At 34.1% G+C, this 12,784-nt stretch overlaps 2 protein-coding genes across 2 annotated transcripts in view; one reads left to right on the top strand and one right to left on the bottom strand.

Moving 5' to 3' along the window:
• Positions 1 to 6,966: 6,966 nt before the first annotated feature.
• On the bottom strand, positions 6,967 to 9,673 carry LOC145280109 (mediator of RNA polymerase II transcription subunit 17-like). Its single transcript, XM_080131855.1, has one exon. The coding sequence runs from the start codon at positions 9,639 to 9,641 to the stop codon at positions 7,770 to 7,772; it is 1,872 nt and encodes a 623-aa protein (XP_079987981.1). The 5' UTR covers positions 9,642 to 9,673; the 3' UTR covers positions 6,967 to 7,769.
• A 214-nt stretch (positions 9,674 to 9,887) lies between these two features.
• LOC145280110 (dnaJ homolog subfamily C member 21-like) overlaps positions 9,888 to 12,784 on the top strand; it is a 132,273-nt gene continuing 129,376 nt past the window's right edge. The window contains exon 1 of the mRNA XM_080131856.1: positions 9,888 to 10,114. Coding sequence (XP_079987982.1) covers positions 10,018 to 10,114 — 97 coding nt within the window. The 5' untranslated portion in view covers positions 9,888 to 10,017. The remainder of the gene's footprint in view (positions 10,115 to 12,784) is intronic.

The following is a 12,784-nucleotide window of genomic DNA, read 5'->3' as shown; positions in this document are numbered from 1 at the left end:
AGAAAAATAAGCTGGAAAAAATGACAGGGGTTACTTTCTTAAGAGTCTCACACCGTCAATATTTGCAACAGACAGATGAAACTTTCAGGTCATGAATGCATCTTTCATCATAACAATGCAATCACAATCCCCTCTGATTCATACAACCGGAATAAAAAATAGGAGGTATTACTTTCGGAACGTCCCTCATAGTTTTATAAAAATCATTGATTATATATATATTTGATAGTATGTGTTATTTTGTGTCATGCTTATATCTTTTTTCTTCTGAGTGACTGTCGCTTGATTGTTATGACCTTCAATTTCTTGTAATAAATAAGTTTACCAAGAATTCTTCATAAGTTTTGGTTTCGGTTTTGATTATAGCTGATGAAGGAACTCAAGTTATATATACATATATTTTTTTCCATAAGTTTTGGTTTCGATTCAAGCTAATTCACCTCAATCATGTGGATATATTTTTTTATTTTCGAAATCGCAATTATTTATAAAATATAAGAATTGATAGAAAATTGACTATAATAATATATATAAAATCTGCATGAATTAAAATCTCATATTTAAGTGCATTTTACAATCGGACTTCCCTGCTAGCTTAGATAAATACTTTTGTAGTTTTAACAAAAGAGCTACAATAATACTTGGACTTTTGGGTAAGATCAAAGTGTAGTATCTGTTCCGGCAGATGCTGCAGGCTATGACTAGCTATGACTAGCAAAGACCAGATGTGGGGGCAACCCCACATGCCTGACCTTTAACCAGCTCCCATTTCCCACCTCTCCGGAGCTGGTCCCCCTTCCCCCCCCCCCTTCACTCCTCACATTAAAAATTGGCCTTGTGCCTAATTTGCTCGGTGGGGGAGCAAATAAATACCATCTGTTCTTCAGATGCAGCACTTCCATTTCTCGTTCTCTTTCAGTGGAGGAGAAATCCTTCACGACTGAGACAATTTTTATATTTGTACCTTTTCTCCATGTTAAAACCGACCCTGGTGTCTAACTCTGTCCCGTGGGGAGGCATTGTAAATAGGTATAATAATATCAGGGCATCTCCATTTATGTTGAATATCTCCAGAATGCCAACATCAATATATTACATATGAAAGAGTCCGTTGTGGAATTTCCATGGGTCCTGCTAGTTATTTGTTATTGTCTTTTAATTCAACGATTGTTTTGGATTGTAATATAACAAATGATTTTGTTTGCATGTATTGGTTTATTTCGTTGACAGAAGTTTAGCATTTGTGTTCAACTGTTCCTTTCCTCCCTTTTATTTTAGGGCAACTGATGTGATTTTCAACAAGTTGTGATTTATTTGGAACTCAAACAAGTTCCTTTATTGGAAAATCCCCTTGCTTGTAAGACAATCTCTAGCAATCATCACATTAGTTTGCTTCCAAGAATTAACTGCCAAGGAAAAAAAAAAAAGAAAGAGGTTAATTGAAGGCCAATTAAAAGTGCTTGTAAAAAGTGATTTTTTGAATGTGATATTTTTGCTTTGGCACAGGTACATACATCATAAAGATTTTTCTTTCTTTCTTTTTTTTTATATATAGAAAATTCTGGACAAGAACCGATACATTAAATGGCAAAGAAAAAGAATCAATTTGTGTATTAATTCTTTTGCGGACTTATCCTCATCTTTGTAGTTGTTATTTTCACCAACTCATCCTCTGGCCTTCTTCAGGTGATTAACCTCGATGGGATAGGAATGCTGAATCTTGTAACGGTATCCTCAGTAATTACTGCCTTCCGTAGTTGTTGTCTCACCATGTTTTGGCCAACTAATCCTCTGACCTTCTTTGGATAGGATTGAAACCGCTATCTCCAGACAATGCTCATTTGAACTGTACAGACTCAATGCCTCTATCCACTGCGCCATCAACCCTGATTCCAACTCCGAAGATGAAGATAACAATGAATACACAAATAATGTTACCTCATCTTAAAGGCTTCCAAAAGAAATTATATATATATATATATATATATATATATATATATATATATATATATATATATATATATGATTAGTGTTTTTGGAAAAAGAAATCCAGCAGAAACGAAAATCTGAAAAATAAGAGCATATTTATATTTTGTGTACAGAAAGTTGTTAGATGAGACAAGCCATTGGTACCGTCGGTTTCAAGCCCGATAGTTAGGACCATTTAAGATATCCATATCAAACTCTCTTCAGCCCATGACGAGTATTGGCTGAATATCAAATGATATCCATATCAAACTCTCTTCAGCAGACGAGTATTGGCTGAAGAGAGTTTGATATGGATATCTTAAACAGTCCTAACTATCGGGTTTGAAACCGACGGTACCAATGACTTGTCTCATCTAACAACTTTCTGTACACAAAATACAAAATATATATATATATATATATATATATATATATATATATATATATATATAAGAATAACAGTATAGTTACATTCCAAGGTCCAAATATTTATTTTTCATGCAAAACAGCTCTTCATGCATGTTCAAACTTTGGTACATGTTTTACAGATGTTTCATTAAGCAGAAACAAGTGATTATCATTATGTCAAAACTGTCTCTTTTCAATATAACCCTAGTTAACCAATTACAGAAAATAAATATTAGATAAATGAAATAATAGTAATAAAAATAAAAGTAATTTCTTTGTAGAATAAAAAGATATTCAAAACACTTTAATCATACGTTGAATAAAAGTCTCACTTTACAATACGAACAAAAATGGCTGTCGGACGAAGCATACAATGTTAAGTTTTCTATAAACTTTTTTCTTCTTGCAGCATTATACTGTCATGCATTTTTCTATTTAAGCAAAGAATTTCTAATGTTTCTGAAGAATTTAATACACAAGTCGATTCTTTTCCTTTGTTATTTAATGTACCGGTTCTTGTCCAGAAATTTCTTCATAAATAAAGAAATTCTCTAAAATAAATAAAGAAAAATCTGCACGATAAGAGACGGTATTGATATAATAATAACCGTTTGTTTCTGCATTATGAAATGGATCTGTAAAAGATGTACTGAATTTTAACATGCTTGAGGAGTTGTTTTGCATGAAAAATAAATGTTTGGATCTTGGAATATAATTGGTATACACAAAGAGTGAAATATAATTGAAAACATTTTACGAATAATTTTTTTTATGTGAACATACCATCAAAGTTTCATGTTCCGCACACGTCTCTATATTGTCCAGATTTAATTTTTCTAAGAGGTTATCAGATTTAAGCTTTTCTGCAAAACTCAATGTTACACATCCATCATATCATTCTCGTATCATTTCTCTTCCTGCAGCACGTCTTCAACTCTCACTTATATTACAAAGAGGTAATCTATCATCTTAATTTGTGTTTTAATGTTAGATTTTGCATTCATGAAAATATAGGTAATTTTTAACATTAGGTCAAATCCTTAAAAAAAATAGTAATTTTAGAAAACTTACGAAATTGTGAAGAGATGCATTTTTAAAAATTACTGGAAATTAGACAGTAGAAATGTACATTATTATTAAGAGGAAGATAAAGATTGTGGTATGTATATATTTATATATATATATCCATTCATATGTAATCACCTTTTTCTTCACCATATTCCCTCTGCTTCACTTGTATTGTTTTCAAGTAAGATCTTTGACTTACTTGTTTCATCAAATACTTTTGTATGCAAAATCCGATCCCGCATTTTGCTAATTCCTACCCTCTGATGAGAAGGAAAGTATTTCTTCGAAACTCCGCGGATTAAGGACTATCCACTCATCTAGTGTTTCCTTTTCAGATTAAATATGTTTTTAACTCATTTCAAAGTGTTTTTTTAACATGTTTTATTAACTGTTTGCTCGTATATATATATATATATATATATATATATGGGAAAATATGCTTATTTAATTATATTTCACCTTTTATTTATACCAATCTTTTCATTTATGAAGCTCGATGTAACTACAGAGCATATAGAAAGAAATGACAAAAAGTCTATAATCCAAATTTCAAGGTGTTGTCCATCTTACCGTTTATTTCTTTAAGCATGTTAAAATATTTAAGTCTGTACAGCATCTGTTTTGTAGCACACAATCATGTAATTATTGTGTCAACTTTTAAAATGTATTCCGCTCTTAACTCATCAGAGGCAAAGGAACTCATCAACTTTAAAAGAAAATAAAGGAATATTAATAATTAATATATGCAATTGTGTTTTCTTTTATTGACGCCATCTTTGATTCCAAGATGGCGTAACTAAACGAAAACACAATTGCAACTTCACTTCTGATTTTTGGATTTTGTAATCATGTCCATGTTTTTTTAGTTTCTTTTAAAGTTGATAAGTTGCTTTTCTTCTGATGAATTAAGGGCGGAATAAATTTAAAAATTGACATAATAATTACATGAATGATGCTGCGCTATGAAACAGGTGTTGTCAAGAATTGAACATTTTAACATACTTAAAAAAAAAAATGACCTGTAATCAGAACATCTTGAAATTTGGAATATAGACTTTTGTCATATATATATATATATATATATATACCAAAGGGGATTAAAGAATATTGAAAGATTCTTTAAATAGAGATTTATCAAAATATGAGGTGGAGCATAAACATATAAAGTTTTAGACAAGATAAAATAAGTATATACGCACACACATTTTCAGCATGAGAACTGCTTATGATATGACTAAGTTTAAATGATCTACCACCTACTAAAAATGCAAAATACATTATTTATAAATATATCGTAAATTATTTTTATATGACAGTATATGCATTTGTACGTTGCATTATTGCATCAATCCATGTTGCACAGTACAGCTATGTATATTTTTTGTCATTACTCTGATCACTTGCATTAGATGGAATCATAGTTAGATGGAATTATAATTATGGTTAGGCTAAGATTAGGGTTAGATTTAGGTTAGGATAAGTTTAGGTTATAGTTAAGGTTAGCTTAATATTTCAGTTAGATTAGGGATAGTTTAGGATAAAGGTAAGGTTAGAATTAGGTTTAAGTTTAGTTTTAGGTTGGGATTAGGGTTAAGTGATTATTAGTGTTTGGTTAGGATTAAGGTTAGGTTAGTAACTGCTAATAGCCTCAAGCAGACTTATAGATGCTCATCAGTCATGGTGGAGTGGTATTTGGACTTAATGATCTTCATGTGGCAAAAGGCTGACTAACATAAGTGCATCCAAATAATGCAGTTAAGAAGGTAGCACATCTCCTGATGTTGGGGTCCTCAGTGAGTAAGTTCCATAATTGTCTATGAGCTTTGGCCTTCAGCCGAATGTTGGCTTATAGTGTCAGAATCTCATCCCTCGCTCCAGAAGAGTTCAGGTGAAGCAGTGTTGCAATTTTTGATGTGACTGAAAAAAAAGGTTGTACGTGAATGTAGCAATTGGTTCAAGGAAAACAAAGTTTTGAAAGCGTTTATCGAACTCTGTTGGACAATTGCTAATTTGCTTTAACTATTGCGCACTATCAAGCTATGCACATCATTGCTCTTGTGTCTCCAGCTCTGCTGCAAGGTTCTGAAAGTTGGCCAGCACTAACGTTCTTTTTTTTCGATACCATGCGATCTACCCATAAAGTCTTGTAATGCCCCCCCCCATCAATGTTTTTTTGCCATATTGAACTGACAAGTTCATATATGTATATTTATTTTATCTTTTATTTATTTATTTGCGGACTTCATAGTTGTTGTTTCACAACGTTTCGGCCGACTATTCCTTTGGCCTTCGTCCGGTAGTTAACCGTGACAGGACAGGAATGCTGAATCTCTTAACTGCATCCTCAATAATTACTGCCTTCCATAGTTGTTGTTTGTCTCACCACCTTTTGACCAACTAATCTTCTAGCTGGCTTGGGTAGAATTGAAACTGCTATCTTCAGACAATGCACACTTGGAACCATAGAGATGCAACACTTACATCCACTGCACCACAGGCTCCAAAGATGAAGATAACCGTCCACAAATAAATAAATATATAAATTACTCATCTCAAAAGATTCCAATAAAAAATATATATACATAATTATTTTATCTTGTCTATAACATTTATACATTTAGGCTCCACATCCACATGTTGAGCTTCTTATACCTTGATAAATCTATTTAATGAATCCTTTAATATTCTTTAATCCCCCTGATATGTATATCTACATAAAAAAAAAAATACATATATATATATATATAAACACACACACACATACATATAAAAACACACACACATATACATATATATAAACACACACATATATACATATATATAAAAACACACGCACATATACATATATATAAAAACACACGCACATATACATATATATATTTAAATAAGGGAGTAGTCACCAACAATGTGTATTTTTTAACATTATTTTGTTATTCCGTGTCTTGGTTTTTCATTGAGAATTATGTTTGGATCATTGTAATAATGTTTTTAAGTCATTGAAATCGTTTTTATGCGCATTTCAAACGGTCTGTGATGCGTCCTCGTCAGAAATTATTTTTAAATGTGTTGGAGATGTAAAAATGGCGATTTTCGTAGTTAATTTGAAGTTTTTCCAAGGAATTTCTGACGAGGACGCATCACAGACCGTCTGAAACGCGTGTAAAAACGATTTCAGTGACTTAAAAACATTATTACAATGATCCAAACATAATTCTCAATGAAAAACCAAGACACGGAATAACAAAATAATGTTAAAAAATAAACATTGTTGGTGACTACTCCCTTATTTAAATATACATCTTTCTTTCGTTGGAATTTCTTAACCCATTTTATATATATATATATATATATATATATATATATATATAAACACACACACACACATATATATAAAAACACACACACACACACATACACACACATATATATATATATAAAAACACACACACACACATATATATATATAAAATACATATATATATATATTAAAAAACATACATAAAAACAACAGAATTGAACTGATTGTATGAAAAAAGTTGCAGTTTTCTTTTATATGAATACTAGTACAAATATTGAACATTGGATCAAAACGCACTAGTTGTTATATACAAGTTCAGACTATCTGGATCAGTATGCATCTACTCAGAGTACAGGGATTTGAGTAATAGTGATTTTATGTACAAAATTACCAAACGGCGAAGATTTGCTGATCCAAACATTTTTAATTAAAGAAGATGAATGCGTGTTCAATGATCATTTTTTATGCACATATGAAATAATTGAATCAAAGATGGAATACTCAGCTGAAAAAAAAAAAAAAAATCAATTTTAGAGTCAGTTTAAAAAAATGCTCACTCTGATTCTTGCAAACATTCCAGACTCCTTGTCTCTGAATTTAAATCATAATATTGAAAGATGAAGAAAAAAAGGATGCAGTCTTGCTTAAGGTGATGGCGTGTGTATGTGTATATATATCATGTATGCACATAAAATTTTATAAGGAAATATATTTTGTGTATCGATTTTCAGTATCTATTTCAACAGTGCTAAATACAGGAGTAGAGGTAGGTAGTAAGTTATAAAAATATATATGGCAATTAAGCTACACAAAATTTTTTATGCTTGATCCTTGTGAGTAAAACCAGTTTCATGAATTAGCCTGATGAGTTCTCACAAGGATAAAATTCTGTGTAACTTGATTACCATATATATTTGCATAACTTACTTATACATATATATATATGAAAGAAAGAGTGAGAGATAGAGAAAGAGAGAGATAGAGACAGAAAGAGTGAGAGGCAAAGAGGGGAGGGGAGAATTATTTTTCATGACATAAGAGTAGCCATCAAAAATTCAATTTTAATTATGAAACTACGACCAACAAGTTTCTCTAAGTTGACTTCCTGGAATGGTCCTTCAAGATTTTCCCATTTGCTATCTGAAACCACCGAAGTCTCCCGACTATGAGGCAAAGACTGAATATACACATGTTGGCCGGTGGCAGCCCCACTGCGTATGCATATCAGTTTGTCGCCTTTAGGCGAACCCAGCGTGATTGATGACGCAGTTCCAAGGGGCTCCATTTGCCCGACTCCAACGCAATTGCTGCTCGACAAGATCTGCCAACCCATCAGCTTACTCAAGAAGACGACAATGGCGAGATGATGAAATGCAATTTGCCACATGAGCAGGTCCTCTAGCTCTTTTGGCTCAAACGATAAGATACTGACTCTACCATCGCGACTTATTGCTTTTATAGTGTCCGTGCCAATCTCCAACACAAGTGAAGTCCTGTTAATTTCGTAACCTAATGAAGTGATGTTTATCTTCACACTGGATTCTAGACTGCTATTCAAACAACTCCAGTGGGTAGATATCTGAGGATCAGGCACATTAATAGCCATTCTATCTACTGTCTCCATCACACGCTTCCGCAGTACAGCATGCTTAGTTTGTTGAATAATCTGTTCCAAAAGGGTTTCATTCTCTGTCATGTCCATGAGATCTTGTCGGTTGTAACCATGGGGACCAGCAAGCCGCCTGCGTTTGCTTAATCCAAGAGTTGAAGTGACCGGTTGTGGAGGTGGGTGATAGATAGTCTTGAAGTGGGCCTCGCGTAGTAACTGGTGTAACGAGTGTTCGAGTACGTGATTGTGATCGACTTTCTGGGAACTTACTTTCTTGTCCTTGTCCGTGTAATGGCAGAGTACAACCGACAGCTGGACAGCCGGAAATATGCTCGCGATTATTTGGTTTCCGACAACCATGTGAGGGACTTGTGATTTCAGCTGCACAGCTTCCCGAGCTAGCTGTGAAAAGAGTTCTTTGCAAAAGAGGACGTTTTGTGCGACTTCCAGCTTCTGGTGCCAGTAGGCGTCTGAAGGGACAGGGCACAGACCGCTGGGCATTTTCAATGCAACGCTAGTAAGATCAGAGAGTTCTGGAAAAGTTTTCACTTCAATTTGAACATATGCAACTCCTTCAAGCTCACTTGGAATAATAACTTCAAGGCAACTCTTTACTTTACCTGCGCTTGCATCCATATTGTCCACATCTTTCGTGCTTTTCACCACTTCGAAAGTTCCACCTTGCCAATACCTGGAACCAACAGATTTATAGCTGAAATCTCCGAGTATTGTATTTCCTACTTTCTTTAATCGCCAATTGTGCCGAAGTTTCAACAATTCTATGTGGAAATCGGGCTGGGCCCGTGCGCTTGCTTCTTGTTGGGACTTCTTTAGTCGTTCGGTCCCATTTATAAGGACAGCAGCCGCGGAGACGAGACTCCTCTTTTTCGCCACCAGCTGTACGGCTGCTCGAGATTCACTCCGATCGCGATCGCCAGACACAGGATCGAGTACCATATAGTGTTTCTCTTTAGCGATATTAACCACATCATAAAGAACACTTATTTCAGTAAGAGCAGACTTCAATTTATTTCTTACCGAATCCCATGGCCAAAGTGATGGCTGGAATGGCGCTAATACTTTCTCCTCGGCATCTTTCTCTCCCTCGGATGTTGGCTTGCCTTTTTCTTCGCTTTCATCTTTGTAGAAGTCTATCTTGTGTGAAAGTTTTGTGAGGTTTTCGGACATGGAAAGCGGAGGTAAACATAATTCCTGTCCATCAAGAGTGACTTCTTGAATTTGTTGTTCGATAACAGACTCGACGCTAACGCACACCTCGCCGGTCGCCATTTTCTTACGGTGATTGTTATAAAATGCGAAACGGTATAACAACTGCGCATTAAAAATGAATAAATTAATAAATTTTTCTGTTAGAAGTATATTACTTCATAAATTTTCATAATTAAAAATATATTTTATTTTCGAAAAAAATTTTTTTTAAGGTTCTTTATAAAAGTAATGTGTTATTTTCAAATTTCGTTTCGCCAGCTTTGTTTGAAATGGATAGGGGAAAAAAATGTAGCGGAAGTTTGAAACCGGAAGTTTTGGTTTCTTTCTGAGTTACAACTTCGCCGGCGAGGGAGAACAATCCTCTTCCTATGCCTTTGTTTTTTTATTTTTTATTTATACGCCTAGTCAGATAATTTATTGTTTATAATTAATAACAATGAAGTGTCATTACGAATTACTCGGCGTGCCCCGTGATGTCGGGGACGAGGAATTAAAAAAATCTTATCGGAAATTAGCCCTTAAATGGCATCCAGGTAAAAATTACGCTTTTTCATTTCAATGACAGCGTGTGAGAAGTATTTCCGACCAACGTATTCATAGATAATTTTTAAAGAAGAAAGAAAAAAAAAAGACAAGAAAAATGTATAATAACGATGTTACTTGGTTTTTACAATTAAAAATAAACCTTTATTTCGTTTAACTTAAATAAAGATCAAAATTCAAGAGCATTTATAAGACGTTTTAATTTATATATATTATAATTGTTTTCGTCCGTTCGCCCATAACACATGGGTTCGTTCAATCAATCAACACATGGTGTCGATTTTCATTTAAATTATTTTGACGAATTTTAACTTGTTTAGATTGTAAATTAATATTATCGTATAATTTTGATCAATTTTATTTGAAATAATGGTGTTAGTGCACTTACTGATCCGCGCTATTTTTTAAAATCGTATTTCCAAGTTTAATTAAAGTTTTATGATATGTGTTTTTATTCAATTGTAAGGTTAAAGTGTAGAATAATTACAAAACACCCTCCCCATGTTAAGAACGGCTTTTTAAATAATAACGTTATTATTTCAGCACGGATCAATAAGTGCACTAATACCGGAATAATAAACTTTTATTTTTACTTATTTCAGTATTTTTTTTTTTTTACGACTTAACCCAGCGTAGTATAAACACCCCCAACCTTGCCATGTTAAAAACGGCTTTCGGAATAAACACTCGCAACCTCGAAAGCCGTTCTTAACATGGGGAGGTTGGGGTGTTTATACTACGTTTTGTTAGGTCGTAAAAAAAAAATATCTGGGCAGGGAGCTGCTAAAAACAGCCTATCCTGCCTTGACAGAGTACAAAATAGACTTCGTGGCTTAGTGGGGGATGCCCTTTTCTCTACCCTGCAATCTCTCTCCCACAGAAGAGACGTTGCGAGCCTGTCCTTGTTTTATCGTTATTTCCATGGCAGATGCTCGTCTGAACTCCAATCTCTGGTCCCTCCTCGCCAATCTTTCACGAAAAACACCTGTGTAGCTGAATCCACTGTGAAAAATTTCCCCCACTCTATATCTGTGCCTAAATCAAAACGCGGATTCCATGAACAAAGCTTCTTCCTTAGAACTGCACGCCTGTGGAACTCTGTTCCGTCTGCCTGCTTCCCTCCGGACTACAACTTGGATGTCTTCAAGTTCAATGTTAACAAATTCCTAATGAACCGGAACCGCCCCCTTAAGTAAACATTTCAGCAAATCTCCTCACTAACGTAATGTACTTGCAATAACCCTTATCCCTGAGTGGCTTCCGGGCCTTGATAAGTGGTGACTGGTGATCACTGTGTAAAAAAAAAAAACAAACATTTTTTTCTTTTTCAATTAATTTTTCCATTTTTATTTTTATAATTTAAACGGGTGAAAATGAAAATATTTTTTAGAAGGAAGACTCCAATAATCGGCAGACCTGAACAAGAATCATCCCCCTATAATTTTAACCGGTATTTCTGCAGTTGGTATTTTTTTTTTTTATTTTGTTTTACGACCTAACCCAACGTAGTATAAACACCCCCAACCTCCCCATGTTAAGAACGGCTTTCGGAATAAACACACCCAACCTCGAAAACTATACTACATACTAAAACATACTATAAAAATTATGAGGGTGATTCTCGTTCAGGTCCCCCCAATAATGTAATCGATAAAATTAAACAAACAATATTATTAACTTAAATTTGCTAAAACGATCACCCACTTCCGGACCAGGTAGTGTTTGGGGGTAAATTACTTAATTTATGGGGGTGAAAAAACACAATAATAATAATAATAACAACAACAACAACAAAAACAAAACGAAGATACAAAACAAATAAATTACTAGGTAGCAGTGCAGAGAGTGATCCGAACGTGAATAATAACGTTATTATTTAAAAAGCCATTCTTAACATGGGGAGGGGAGCGTGTTTTGTACCTATTCTATACTTTAACGTTACAATTGAATATAAAAACATATCATAAAACTTTAATTAAACTTGGAAATACGATTTAAAAAAATAGCGCGGATCACTCTCTGCACTAGCACCAATTACTAAAATCAAGATAAGTTACTCTTCTACCAATATGGACAAGTTTTTTCTCTTTGCATTTTTTATTTCAGTTTAACTTATTTTAATTTTTTTTTTTTTTAGTTCAATACAAAACTAGTGTAAAAAGTTAAAGCGAAAAAATGGCTGACATTACACTGTTACGTGGAGTTTTGGTAATAGCTCAAAAATTAAAAAAATCACCTGAATCCTGCTTAGCAGATTTCACCAACCTCCAAGAACAACTCGAGCCCGCTTCACTTGCAATAATTGATCCCAACATACCCCTTACAGTAGAAACCGATGCTTCGGACGTTGCTCAGGCTGCCACTCTCAATTAGAACGGCCACCCAGTTGCTTTCTTTTCCCGATCTCTTTCCGTCAGCAAGCAACATTACTCTTTGGTCGAAAAAGAAGCACATGCCATCGTCAAAGCATTGCGTAAATGGTATCACTACCTTATCGGTTTCACCTTTAAACTCATTACAGACCAACGCTCCGTAGCTTTCATGTATGACCTGAAACACTCAAGCAAAATAAAGAATGAGAAGGTAGAACGCTGGAGAATCGAACTATCGGCCGTTTACAATTATTATATTGTCGAGAGAAAGATAATGCAGCTGCAGAC

Source organism: Euprymna scolopes, chromosome 7 (assembly GCF_053919585.1).
Source record: "Euprymna scolopes isolate OS-2025 chromosome 7, ASM5391958v1, whole genome shotgun sequence".
Taxonomy (NCBI): domain Eukaryota; kingdom Metazoa; phylum Mollusca; class Cephalopoda; order Sepiida; family Sepiolidae; genus Euprymna; species Euprymna scolopes.
This window is presented reverse-complemented; position numbering and strand designations above follow the sequence as displayed.